General features: G+C 40.7%; 2 protein-coding genes across 2 annotated transcripts in view; both read right to left on the reverse strand.

Moving 5' to 3' along the window:
* The window catches only part of sptbn1 (spectrin, beta, non-erythrocytic 1), a 55,027-nt gene extending 50,803 nt beyond the window's left edge, over nucleotides 1-4,224 (reverse strand). Inside the window, exon 1 of the mRNA XM_030771616.1 lies at nucleotides 4,168-4,224. The gene's annotated coding sequence lies outside the window, so the exon portion shown is untranslated. The remainder of the gene's footprint in view (nucleotides 1-4,167) is intronic.
* Nucleotides 4,225-10,329: 6,105 nt separating this feature from the next.
* On the reverse strand, nucleotides 10,330-14,819 carry acyp2 (acylphosphatase 2, muscle type). Its single transcript, XM_030772772.1, has 4 exons — nucleotides 14,708-14,819; nucleotides 14,435-14,451; nucleotides 13,924-14,033; nucleotides 10,330-10,444 (listed from the first exon to the last, which is right to left on the reverse strand). The coding sequence occupies exons 1-4, from the start codon at nucleotides 14,763-14,765 to the stop codon at nucleotides 10,330-10,332; spliced, it is 300 nt and encodes a 99-aa protein (XP_030628632.1). The 5' UTR covers nucleotides 14,766-14,819.
* Nucleotides 14,820-15,070: the final 251 nt, after the last annotated feature.

Here is a 15,070-nt window from a genome sequence, read left to right on the forward strand (position 1 = left end):
TGAGGCACTGAGGGCCAGGAACAAAAAGATTCTGCTGTTCTAGATTGCAATCCATCTACGTGCAGGCAACTGTAAGCATCAACTCTCCAAATGTTAAACAGTCAGCGTGACATGCTCAAATAAAAACTAAAAACAAATAAACTGCATAACAACATACACTAGACTTTACAAGTCTTGACAGCAACGTCAATCAAGTACTAACATCTCAGCCTGTTCTGCCATCGTCTCATAGGGTAATGATTTGTTAGACAGGGCGGTTCACGGGCAGGAAAGTATATCAAATGACCAACAGGAAGAGATGAGAAGAGCAGCAAAGCACTTCAGGCTGACAGAGCCTCTCCCAGTCCCTGTGGGTCTCTCTCATTTCCGCCAATTCCGTTTGGGCTTAGATAGTGCAGAGAGAAAGTCAGCTATGTTACAGCTTGTCCAAATGTCCTCAACACATCTCCAACAGCAGCTTGATTCATCCACTTATTTGGCCAGTTTTGAGTCACCAGAGTGAAAACAATGCACAATAGTTGTCAATACACTGGATATCGTTGTTCTGTGTGGTGGTGTTCATTTTAACTTCAAGGGATACTTTGAAATATTGTAAAGATTGCACAGCTTATGCGTCTTATTATTTGTGAGAACACAGTTATCTTAGAACCAGCAGTATACAATAATAGGCCTAAAATAACTATTCAACAAAATAAATACTACAGAGGATTACCACAGTGCAATACCGCCAGTTCTTAACATTTTATCCAAATCGATGGGCTGCCACGAAATGAAAAACAACATTAGCTTTAGTTCCTTTGAGACCACAAATCGACTCAACCATGTTTTTGGTTTCCATTGAAACAACGAGCCAAACCATTAGGCCCTTCAGTACTTTTTCAGCACTGTTAGATTCAGTCCCCCAAAAATAAGACCAAATATTCTACAAGGGTCTTAAAAAAGCAGCTGTTGAAACAGGGCTTTGATGGCTGTGATGTTTGTCTGCCCTCTCAGAGGGAAGCAGCTCAAACATGCAAAGACGACCAATGAGATTCCCCCAAAGAAACAGGCCTCCTGTCCTTCCCCCACCCTGTGCCACCTATGGACCCATGTGGCCCTCACCTGTCAGCCACTCCATGACAGCTGGCCAGCATTCTCTGCACGCCTCCTCCCATTTATAGTGAACCCACTGCCCCACCCCCCACCGCCCTTTACTAACAGTAAACACCCTGCCCCCTGCCACCTGTCATATTGTAATACAGTCTGTGCTGTGAAATTAATTAAGTTGCCCCATACAACAGGTATCAGCTCTTTTAAAGAAAACACGTCAAAGCCAACTGTTTGAACCTTCAGGGGAGGACCGGAAATTATGCTCAGCAGCACCCAAATGAAACAATGCGGCTAATCTTGATGATGTAGACAGAATTATTGTTTGGACAATACTTATTGATTTAGTAAAGATGGGAATATACATGGGACAATTGCCATCAAAAGATAGCTGGTGTTCAAACTAAGGTTACAAACTACAAATACTCAAGCAGTGACTGTAAAATATCTCAAGAGAAATGAATACATTTCACCATAGGCAGATGGTAATACACACATCAGAACAAATGCCCAATCACAAACACACCGCATTCCACCCAGGATGCACTGGTCTGTCTCTCAGACACTCACACACACTCACGTAAGTCGAAGGGTCTTTTCCATTACAAGGTGACCCCGCCCTTATAGAGAAGCCTGCAGACTCTACGTCTGCCTAGAGCAAATGGGCCGGCACAGAAAGGCAGATCCATCAAGCAAAAACTAATTGGAAAGTGCGTTTAAGCACCAAGCTGTTACATGCCGCTATGCCATGAAATGCTTAAGAGACTTCCCAGCAAAGCATTCAAAGAGCATAGCAACAACACCAAAAGCCGTTACTTTAAAACAATTTGGTTTTCATATTCTACCTTGACATATGCACATGTGTGGCAATGTGAAACATTTCAATGAACCCAAGACGCTTACATATTTCAAGATTTCTGCAGTCGCTTTCCATATGCCTGAGGCAAGTGAAGTTGAGAATTTTACTCGAGAAACAATACGTTTTTGAGCGTGGTAGTGGAAAAGCAATTCAAATATCAGTAAGCCAATAAAACAAGGCTCATTTAGGTAACATAGCTTTTCACAAAACACAAGCACAAGACTGTTTTAGTGCAACAGTTTCCCAGAACCACTAATTGCTTAGAAAGAAGTTAATCATGATGTCCCACTTCACAAGAGTGTGAGATACTGTCTGGCCCAGCAGTGGCCCTTTTCAGGGACTTTATTGTGTTAGACAAAGGACAAAGCCTGAGGAAACAACTGGCAAGAGCAAAGAACCAGTTGACAGAGAATTCACTCTACATAAGAGGAAGACTGATATCTAACTGAGCGAGTTAACCTCTGAGCAAAATGCTGTACATAGGTGATGATGAAAACGATGGCAAGAAATTATGTGCTCACCCATTAAACTCCACAACAAAAACTTTAATGAGGAGGCCCAGAATTAGACGGCATTTTAAAGCAAGCAGAGATATATCTATGTCCATAAAGTTGAAGGAAACACATGAAGTGTTTTCACAAATATTTTTTGATAAACATCCAACAATCGACAGATACTGTAAATATAATGTAATGACACCAATAAAAAGATAATCTTGGCTTTAGGGGTGTAGGTGTGGCTACAGAGTACAAACAAGGGGAATTTTTACTTTTCACACCAGGATGGCTGAATTCCAACAGCAGGCCATCTGGAGCCTTTAACTTCCACGGATTCGCACGTTTCAGGCCATCTTTAACACTTTTAAATCTCCCACACCCACTATTAAATAAATTGAATAACCGCTGCATTGTACACAATAAGCTCCTCGCGTGGCTTGCTCGCTGCTGTGTGAGATTTAACTAGTTCTGGAGACAACATAAGGGGATTCATCGCTTAGCTGTGGCGAGGGCCTGGTGGTTTACACGACGTGCGTGGCAGTATTACATCATCGAATGTTTTGCTTTACATGATTCCATGATTCCAGTTAACTTGAACATGGTTACTGTGCAACCCCTCCCGCATGGCGAGAACTCGCAGATTACTGTTCGGAACCCTCCGAATTGAATCGCGGAGGCCGCAATAGTGCTGCAGCGCAGCAATATTTCACGGCGAAATAGTTTCTTTCTGCAGCAAACCAGCAAAAATACTCCAAATACGCATAATACGTCTACACCCACCATTGCAAACTTCTGTTGTTACGAATATCGATTGAAGAAAAGTCAAGCACTAACTGTTCTCCAAATTCACGAATAATGTCGTGTCATTAACACATCGCCTCGGAAATTGTCAGACCGATACGAAAACTGGAACATACGGCCGATTTTTGATAAGGAGAGTCCTGGACTGGTAGCCTGCAGCTGGCCGCGCAATATCTAAGATTCATTAAGCAACATTTCCGTTGTCTATTGCTTCTACCGCAGAGCCGAGTCACTGAATCAAAAATTGTGTTGTGTCTGCCTGTTTTATTTTCAGTCTTGCCAGTAAGGTCGAAGCAACCAACATTATTTTCACATTTACCATCGTCATCATCATCATCATCGTCATAATACGCTCAACTCACAGTGAAAAGGCACCAATCTGACCTCGGTTTTGGTTAAAATGTCTCATATATGCTACCTGAAGACAAAATGAAATATCTAAACCAAATGACTTGTTTATCGCGCAACTACAGTTTTCGAACACTGTCTAGATCAACATGACCACGCCTGTTTGCATCCATTCTACTGTACCGTTATTCCATACAGGCTAGGTTACTACGGCTGTTGCTGCTGCTAACTCAGGAGGAGGGTACTATCAAATCCGATAACGTTACATTCTCATATTACTGAAGTAACAACAACGTACGTTTAAATTTGGATTTGTTTTCAGTTGTGTCTAAAGCCGGGCGACTATCATCATGAGTAAATACATGAACAAACACCACAGTGTTTCGTTAAAGCGTAAAATTCAGTCGTCTCATTTCTCCTTGGTATGTCTCCATCACCGCACGCATCTCACTCCACCTCTACAGCAAGCGTTTACCGGTCATAAATTGAATCTGAACTGTTACCAGTCACAAAATATTTGGAATAAACATGCTAATATGTGTAATTAAACTGAATAAAGTATTAATTTGTACTTACCAATCTAAGAATAAGTAATGAACTTCACCGCTTTGGAGTCCTCAACGGGCACACACGAGAGGCTGGGCAAGCAGCACTGGGAGTGTCCAGATGGATCTGCACTGCCTCTTTCCTTCTCCTCTCTGACACCGTCAACTGCTGCACCGATTCAGATGGGCGGAGATTCCTGGGATCCAGCAGGCACCATAACATTTCATTCTCGCCCAGAAGTACAACAAACAAATCTATGTAAATAATATGTGCGTGTCCCAGTACGGCTACAGTGGTAAACTAGGGCTGTTGTCCGAACACTAAAAGGGTTGTTTCTGTAGGAGTTTGATCTCTTGAGTGTTTTATGGCAGCTATATGACATAAACTTGGTAAAACAATGTTCCCTCACATTTCCTCTCAAGGTTTCAAACCAACCAGACCTGAGGATTTCCTAAATACAACTGATTGGAAATACTGTGTCATGTTTCTTGCCACCATCTATAGTTCTCTTGATTGAGTAATCACAACAAAGTAATACTAAATTAGAGGAATAAAAACAGACATATTAACAGGAAAACATTAACTGTAGGATATTCACTCAAAAACCTTTGCAGGACATACTTCCCATTAAGTATTTAAATTAGCATCTGTGCACAAAGCCTTACTAGGTTCTAAGGGACACACCCATCGCAGGACTAAGCACTGTGATATTCACAGCAGTATAGCAGAAAAATGCAAGATAAAGTCATCATTCCAGGCTTCATCACTCGTTTATTTCAGAAGCAGGTACCACATGTTTCGTCAGCTACCAGAATGATTATGACTGGAAATGCAACAGACATAGACATAGACGTAAAAATGAAGGCACAAATGAAAACAAGAAAAAAAGAACTGTTGGGGTTAGTGGAAGGTACATGTTGTCAGGGTCAGCTGTAAGAACTGAATTAGGAGGGCCTGAGTTAAACGGTTTAAATTTGGGCTGTCAGAAACTCTGTTACAACATTTGTGTGAGGCCACAGCTTTCCTACTCAGCCTCATAGTTTACAGAGTAGGACATCCATCTTTGCTCAAGCACACCCTAACACAAGAGCTTCGTCTCCACCCTTCCCTGTGGAGGCAGCTCAGTCCCCTCTTTGGCGCCCTGAACTTTCAGGCCAGTCTCAATGGTGAGGGCTCCTCTGGAAAAGGCCCCATGGGGCTCCAACATCTGCTGAGAGGAGCGTGGTGCATGTTGGGAAGGGTTCAGCTGGTTTATTCCTCCTACGGACGGCAAACGAAACCCCTCTGTGCTCTGGAATGCACTGGGCCCCTTCCATTCCCTTTCTGTCCACACGAAGGCTCCATGTCGCTGGATATAGGAAAAAAGAGGGAAAAGATGTGGTGAAAGTAGAGAACCATTGGCTAGACTCAGAAAGGAGGGGTTCAAGTGGGGTTGGGGGTGTGTGTGTGTGTGTGTCGGTGGGGGGGGGGTTGCAGCTGTAACTGAGAGTTCATCCTATAATTCAAGGCCTGCCAAGAAAACACAGATCTCTACTCCCACTCCTTTGTCTCAATATGTAGACATTAACTGAGGGTGTGTGCGTGTGTATTTGGAAGGTTGGAGCTATGACAAATAACACATATAGCAAGAGCCTAAAATGCAGGCATTTCACTAGTGACTGTTGTCAGCCCTTTCAATTAAATACACATCTTTTTTTATTGAAAAGTACATTGTTAATTGTTATTTATGCTGTGTGAATGTATTATAAAGGTGGTGAAAGTACGATCAAGAGTGTGATTGTTCATATGCCAGATCTACAACAAGGGCCACAGACTGGGGCACTTTGTAGTATGTGAATGACTGAAAACACTGTGTTCTCCTTTGTGTCCAGGGAACAAGGAAATAGAGGCTCATGGAAAGAGGAAATTGGTCACATGGCTCGACATTACTTTCCAGCAAAATGTCTGAAAAGAAAAATGTGTGGATATTTTTTTCCTGTAAGTTGGAAGAAAAAAAACGAGAGAGAAAAGGGCGTGGTTCACCACATAGATAAGTAAACGCTATTGAAGCTCTCACACACTTCTTGAACTTTCATAAGGGTTATATAACATTCGGAGTGTGTTTTACACCCATTCAGGGGTGTTAATGTCAATATCCAGTGAATCGAATGGTGGAGCTGATACTGACATTGTTTATGTCACCACTAATGCAGAATAAGTATATATGTGCACTCTTTGTGGTCACTTGCATTTTAAACTTCTAAAACCCCTACAAAAGGCTTACTTTGCCTTGGTAAGGTTGATCATGTAATCTTCTGGAATCATACTGGTGGATGAAAGACATCTGCTCCAGGAATTCCTTGGGCTGACCAAGGGGGCTCAAGGCTGGTACTGTGAGGATAGACAAGACTGTGGGTCATATCAACACAACAATTCATGATTAATGTAAAACTCACAACACACACACACACTCCCACACACACACACACACACAAACATCATACTTATTCCTGTGGTGAATGTTCTGTTCCTCCTATATCGGCCCTGAGGGACTGAAGTTGATGTTATAGGTCGGTAGTCACTTCTCTGGGTGGTATCTTTGCTGTATGATGCCTTACAGGTCACACTTGGTTCAGGTGGATTTGACCACCATTTGAACTAGCAGGGGTAAAACAAAACTTGTGGTTATCAATTGTTCAATGCTAAATATATTACAAAAGTTATATTTTATTATCAAACTAACAATAATATTGTAACAGACTTTGTTATGTAGATTAACGTATCACATAGCTTTAAACACCCTCTGACGAATATAGTAAAATATTGGCAGTATCATTAATGGAATCATCCACCTGCTCGGCCATTGTTTGCTCTGTCTCCATATGAGCGATGGGTTCATTTAGGAATCTGACATTGGTTGTGATGAACTTTGCATTTCGAGGCTGCGGTATGTTGTGTGTCTTCAGCAATTCAGTCTCTCTTGGGTCTCTGGTGGGATATTTATTATTCTTGTAGATCTCGTCAGGCTCTTTTCGGTCTGGTAATTTTTCATCAAATATCCTGAACGTGTTAGCGCTGGAGCACAGGGAAAAAACATTCATTTACCTTTCAAATTATTCTCTAACTTTTGAATACAGTTAGCTAACTGCTAACCTGCTGCTTTTAGCCTCCTCAGCGACAAAATTTCAAAGTTAAAGAAACTGAGGTACCCACTGGAAGGACTGGTGAACTTTTTTCTTTCGCGGCAAACATATTTCCACGCGCTGGTACATTTCTCTCTTCTGGCAAAATTAGGCATATTCCGTTCTTTTCGTTTTGAACGCCGAAGTCCAGTTCATTATTTTGAGGTTGCTAAGCAACTCATGCAAGCTGCCTGTCGGGTTTTTGTTTCTCCGTAGAATCACTGCGGGACGGTCTTGACTGACCCCAGAAGTCAATGCTCCTTATGTGTGATTTGTTTGCACTGAACATTTGTGCAAATATCACCAGGCGTGAGTGAACTTGTTAGTGCATCAAACACTTTGTTGTTCACGTCATGGAATCAGCTAGTTCTCTGTGAAAATGCTGATGTACTGTTTGAAAAACACAAGTAAATAAACGAACGTAATCTATTTATAATATAATATGTGTGTGTGTGTGTGGTTTCACCATGGAGTTATGGCATTGTTATATTATTAAGATCTACAAGAGATATTTTTGTGTCTGTATGTATGGCAAGGTATGATGACATAGCTTAAATGATGTTCAGAAAAACAAGTGCATGATGCCAATGCACGCAGTATTCATATATGGGGCCATTTATTGGTAGAAACTAAAAAAGACCAAAAAATGTTCAAACAGAATTCCTGCAACACTACTGCATGTAAAAGGCCCTCTCTCTGTGAAAGAAAAGGGACTGTGGAAAATGGGAAACAAACTCTTTCCTGGATTTGTGTAACAGCTTCCTGTCTGTCATGTTTAGATATGGGTCTCATTTTTTTCAAATCTAATGTGATTAAGGGTCATTAGAGTGGTAAGCATGACAACAACATTCTGCTTATATGCAGCACGACAATTTAGGAGGGTGAAATAACACTTATTTAATGTGCTGTTCTTGGTCACTTAATTACAAAAAAAACTATTAATGTCAGCAGATGTACTCCTATTTAAATTCACTAGTTTGTCACATCTAACCTTGTATATAAACTTCATGGGTCTCCATAATAGAGGGAGAGAGAGAGAGAGAGAGAGAGAGAGATTACACTCATGGTGAGTTAACTTTAAGTACACTGGTCTAAACAGCCTTTAACAACGTTGATAGCAGGTGGAGTCAAAAGCCCCTGATCCAATCATTTGGCCACCCCAGAATAAAGCTACAATAAAGCTTCAGTCACATAGTCGAGGTTGGACACTGAATGAATCAAGAGTGGAAAGATACAAACAACATTTGTTCATGTTTAGTGTGATGATACAATGTCCTGTTGGGTCAAATCTCCACTGGCCTGAGAATGGGTCTGATGTCCACTTATGTTAATGTAAAAATGTCATATACACAATGTCATATCTGCAAAATCAAATTTTTACTCCATAGATTTGCCCAAATATCTCCAAATTATGATCAGAACATTGTAGATGCAATCACAACATGGTAACAGACCACAATAAATCACAGACACTACTTGAGAGTAAATTAATGTCTTGGAAATATGTCATTTTTTCATAGCAACATCACACCAGATGACAACCACTTAAATATCAGGTGTATCTGGCAGTGGGTTGAGCAGAGTATGACATAATGTGATTTTGGATGACAAAGAGCACAAACTATGAACACAGCACATTCCAGTGCAGGCCCCTGCTCTGTTGCTTTTTTGTCGCATCCGGGTGGTAGCCCAGAGCTCTGTTTAAACCTACTGTAAGCCTCCGATCTAATCTTTCCACTGTCAGCTAAGAGGATTCTGGCCAGTCTGCCTGTGGGTATGCAGATTTGCTGCAGCAGAGCATGCTGGGAGAAAAAGGGGGCCCAGAGGAGATTGCTTGGTCGGCCACTCTGGCAACAGAATAAACACTGGTGTGTGTGACATCAGCACCGAGGTACTGGAGTTACAATTTCAGTCATTCTGGGAGAAAACGGTAATACTTTAGATACAGGTGGTTAACAGTTACGTTATCTCTGTCACACTAACCACTACACTATCCTTCCTTATTAAAGATAGCTTAGGCACCAGCTACCTTAAGGAAGTTTCATAGGGGCGGGTTATGCTTGCCATGGAAACAGTACCATGAGGAGAGTGATGGGGTACTGTGATTGGTGGATTTTTCCATAAGCTGAGCATCTCATAAAAGAGCTAGAGTAGGGAAGATTCAACAGCAGAATCAGATTGCATAAAATGTAGCTAAGTATATTTTTATTTGCATAACACTGACTAGTATTAAGTACCTCTGGACAATGTTAATCTATGTATGCTGCGACAGAATGTAAAAATACTGCCATGGCTAACTGTTAAAAACTTTATTGGATACCACTGTGATTTTTTTCGTTAAGTGAGACACAGATGGATAAATTAGGTCTACCCTCTGAGTAAAACAGTTAATTTAGTAATAATTACTCTGGACTAATCCTGTTCTGAATAAAACAGGGCTTTGTTTTAACAGTGTTCAAACAATAGAATAGAATTAATAAGCAAATAAGTATGTATTAATAAGCACACAGTCACATCCAATGTTGGCATAAATATTCTTATTTATTATTCCTTTTTAACACTTGGTATTATTCATGAGCTCAAGTACACATGGCTTTAGGCAACTTTTTCTTGTCAAATTAAGGCTTTGTTTGAAAGATGATCCTATGGTACAATCATAGACAGAAAACACCAAAAATATCAAATACGTAGGAATACAGGTTCCTCATTTCAGTTTATATTTCATCGCAGATTTTAGTAGAAATGTGAAAACACTCAGATGTAAACAAAAAACTATGTTGTCAGTGCAGTTCAGTAGAACAATACAATTAATGCATTCATCCGCTGTGCAAATATCAGCACGCATAGTGCTATAGGTTGGAGCCACATAACAGTGACACAACTATTCTTCAACACTTAAAATTTATAAATGTCAAAACTCTTCATTATTTTCAATGTACTAGAAGCACTTTTTATTCTAACATTTGTTTAAAATCCTGCCAGCCCTTGACTCAACCGTAAAACAGTGGTAACTGGGATGACTCCATGCTCATCAATAGCGAGTGCCAAAACCACGGATCTCAAGCTTAGAAATGTCCCTCTCGTTGGAGAACTCAGCGCGGTCGATGCGTGAGCTTGGACTTCCAACTTTACTCAGCCACTGCTTCCTACAGACACAGAGACAGAAGGAAAGTGAGAAAGAAAGGACAGTGAAAACGATCATTAATAATATGATGCTAATTAAATAATAATTTAACGTTAAATAAAGATTCATTTAATTAATCGCTTAAATGCATAAAACACTGAATTTTTAAAACTACGATTGGGGCAGATTAAAATAAGACCATACCAAAATATTTCACACACTTCAAACATGTTAGTCCATTTAAGAAAGCAAACACTTGGATGAACCACTCAGTAGATCATAAGAGTCAAAGCAAATGTGATTACACAGGAAGGTCTGAACCTCTCCCTTCTTCCTCAGGCAGAGGCGCCCTCGACAGGCACAATCACTCCTGCAAGTCTTCCCTAGAGGACCATTAAATGCATTATCCTTTTGGTGTGGGCCGCATCACTCTGCTTTTATTGGATAAACGGGAAGCGGGAAGATGCTCTGCATGGCTGATTTCAAACCTGTCAGCCAGCATGGCTGCCGGGGAAAAAAAAGACTCAGGTTTGAACGACGAGCAAAATAAAAAACCAATACGTAACAATGGACCACAGGCTGTGTTTTCAAACTAATGAAATATTTATTGTTCCGTCACTAGGCCATCAAATGCATCAAGATCTGTCTTTGTTGTTTATTGTTGTACCTTAGCCTGATCTGCAAACAGGTCTGTGTCTGCATGAGGTGACTAATAAAATATCAAAGTGTGAAGTAAATAAGTTACAAATGTGAAAATCCGTTCACTGGCCTGGATGAGGAGGGAGCAGCTATTACATACTACGTAAAGGATTTGAAATCTGAGATTACAAGCCAAGACAAATGGGTTTGTTTTGGGAGTCACTGCTCAGTATTAGGACTAACTCCACCCAGTTGTTGATTTATCGCAATGATCTAAGTTTAGGAAACAGAGCCCAAAAGAAGAAAAAAAAATCAAGAGCAAGAGTAGCGTGAGTTTCTTCTCCTCAGAGACAGGTTATAATTTCATTTGCTCTACCACTATGTAAAAACACAGGCAGGCTACCCATAACATTATAGAGTGCTAGGTATGACCAAACCTTGTAATCCTTTGTGTTTTTGTTGTAGTGTGCTTTAAATACTTCTAAAAATCAAACCTTTCCACTGCTCTCACGCTGTGAATGACTTCATTACTTCCCCTCTACTTCACTCTCTCCGTCTCTCTCTCTCTGCACGTGTGAGACCTCCAGTATCGGCAAAGCTCATTGTGTATTTCAGGAAAGGAGGCCCCCCTCCTCCCTCGATTTGAGGAAGTGAGATAACATTGAACAGCGGCAATAGGAAGGAATTTCATGAGACTGTTCACTTATCCCTAAACCACAAAAACTAACAATCTCACTCTCATTGATACTGGAGTACAACATTGTTTATTTGGTCATAATGTGCCCTTCAGTGGATACTGGCCAGGTACTGCTTAATGCTACAGGAACAATACAGTCGAGGGCACTTAAATGGCGTAGCATAACCTTGGCCCGTTGTTACTACAACAACAATTACTGCAGAAAGAAATGTTCTCAGATGTCTTGGTGGTGCTGCGAACCACACCAGCATGATTCAAAACACTTCCACCCATCGTTCTGGGACAGGCCTAATGGATATGTCATATGGTGTTCAGGGCTGGTCCCGTGGGGATAACTTCTATCACCATCAAACCACGTTAAGGAACACAACTTAACCACCTCTTCTCAGAGCTAAAGAAAGGAACGTCTCAATCAATAGTATAACACACACAGAGGCACCTGAGTTGCCCAGAGAGAAATAACGGACATGAGAAGGAGAGTATAAATTTAGCATGTGATAGTAAATCAAAATGAAAAAGGGAAGACAGAAACAAAAGAAACAAAGGAAGAGAGAGGGGGAGTAAAAGCCAAGGGGCTTCAACCAAAGGATTCCCATTCAGCCATCTCTGATTAAATATTTAATGAGCAAACACATTTTCTGTTCTCTCTCTCTCGTCTCGTGTTCACAAGCTGGAATGAAGAGAAAGACGACGAACTGGAGAAAAAAAAAAGCTTTTCACTGCAGCTGAGGTCTCTGGTGCTGCACTGAAGCGATGATTATGTTTCTACCTTCCTGTATTTACACACACACACACACACACACACACGCTCACACACACACACATATGCAATAACAGGGAGGCACTCCTACCTAAACCTCATTTAAATCCATTTTCTCCTTGAAAATAAATAGATAAGTAGTCTCACAAGAGAAAGGACAGTGGAGCTCAGTTTTACGAAGAAGCCATTTTGTGCAGGGCTACAACTTTGATTTGTATGTCTCAGTGCCCCATGGTTTCAACTATCCATGCAATAAGAAGCATCTGCCAGATTAGCTAACATCTGACAGAGACTGAAGAGCTGACAAAGGAGACTACCATTCTATTAGAAATAAACACGCAAGAAGATAAAAAGAAAGCAGTGTTTGAAACAATGATGGACCCCGTGATGACAGTAAATTATACAAAAGACTACACACATATATTCTCAAACATTCATACTGCAATTACATATACATTCATCCTGTATGTACACTGAAATCTCTCCCTTCTCCTTACAAATACAGACACACACCCTCAGCAATGAAATCAAGCCTGTTGATAGTTGATCTGCCCCAGCTGGAGTCTGGGTGGACGTTCTCTCGTGCTCTCTGTCTTTCTCGCTCTTGTTCTCTCTCCGAGTAAAATGTCTGGTTCACATCTGAGATTCTCTGAGGAGAGTTGATGTCATACCCTCGACCCTGCCAGACCCTTAGCCCCTATGGATTGTCCCGCCCAGGTGGACACAATGACATCATCTCACTTGTCCTTCCACTGAGACAACAGGCGAGACAGCCCACTCAGACTGTCTCTCATATCAGCAATTTAAAATGCCAAAAAAACAGAACAGACAAACAAGGAATTGAAATGACGGTATAATTCTGCCATATAATGGTAGAGAAGTTTGATTGAATTGCTTATATCTATATGCTTATGCTCTGGACACTTTCTTGATCAATGCTTTTTGTCTGTTACAGAAAAAATGACTAGAAATCACAGTTTATAAACGCTGCTAGGACGAGAGTTTTACTTTGCTTCAAAGACCCTTACTACCAACGTGTGGTGAGAGTCTTTAATAATTGCTCCATTCTAGAGTTTTCGATGGTGTTACGAGCAAGTTAGCTGGCACTGCCATCTGCTGGTAGAACTTAATACTGCATGACGAGATCGAATTTTCCACTTGCATGGGATTGAAGGCCGGGACTGAATTTGCACGTCATACAACATTCTCTCAACATTTCGGTCTCTCACAATATTTAGTCTCTTCTAATATCGTAAAATTCAGATTTTCCTTACTAAACAATAAATGACGTCTACTCTGCAGAGGGTTCCCAAAACAGAATTTATTTTCTTGCAGTGGATAAGCATAACTGAGTAAACCATCAGCATAATTGGTCTTCTTTGCTTTCTGAGAGATCATGACTCACATTTGAATGACTTTGTCGTGGGGTCCCTGCACTTGACCAATCACAGTGCCCTGTCTGGTGTTCTTCACCCAACCATTCACACCAAGTTTCTTCCCTTGGTCTTCAGTATACTGAAACGAGATCAAATTCTGTTTCAGATTCAAGCCACTACAAAAATAAACTATGATAAACAATACCAATCAACTAAATACACTTCATTCTTATGCACAAATAAATACAACTACTGGACTCAATGCACATACACACAACCTCTGTGCACAGGATAAGCAATGTAGTGGGCTTACTCGGAGGACGATGTATTTATGGTGTTTTATGATAAAAACGCACAGCTGGTTTTGGCATAAATGCTGCAATTCGTTTCATTTGCTTAGATTAACACTATTTAATTGTTCTCTTACACAACTTAATTTCTTAGCGGTTCAAAATAAAGATGAATGGAAATTGTGTTACACAAAAGCGAACAATAGTTTCTCTCAGCGACTGTGATCTGCAGGACAGGGAAAATTCTCACCATTCTGAAGCAAACACCTAAAACACGGAGAAAAACACGGGTTGCTGTTTGTTCAAAATATTCCAATCAGTGTTTAGCCTGCTTAGTTTATAGAAAACAAAATATGAACTATAGCTCTTTAAAGAAATCTGAGGGGGGAAACCCCACACATATAGAAGGAGATATCTAAACCTTAAAGAAGTACTGAAGTTGTTAAGGCTATTTCAAGAGGCGGGGCATGATCTCTGCAGTTGTATCGGTCAGTTTTGACGCAGCAAGACATGAGATACCCACCTTGAACATTCCCGAATATTTCAAAATCTACAGAGACATATTTCGAATCTGAGGACATTGCAAACAGAATAACTGAAGCCAGCAGAAAGAAAACAAAAACGCAGTAAACGTTTAAGCTACTGTTGAGCATAGATGAAAGCGTATGTTGCTGCCGCTAACATGCAGACAGTGATTACGCAGAATACCGCGAGATTTACTTCTGAGAACAAGATCGTATGTCCATCAATTTAGGGAATCTATATTTAAAACACAACTGCAGAGTGCGCAGTATAGGTTTTATAAACAGTGAAACGGTTCCGTGCCATGTGACTTTTCAGACTATTCACATATGAACAATTAATTAACTGTTGTGATTTATAAAAT

Source organism: Chanos chanos, chromosome 4 (genome assembly GCF_902362185.1).
Source record: "Chanos chanos chromosome 4, fChaCha1.1, whole genome shotgun sequence".
Lineage (NCBI taxonomy): Eukaryota > Metazoa > Chordata > Actinopteri > Gonorynchiformes > Chanidae > Chanos > Chanos chanos.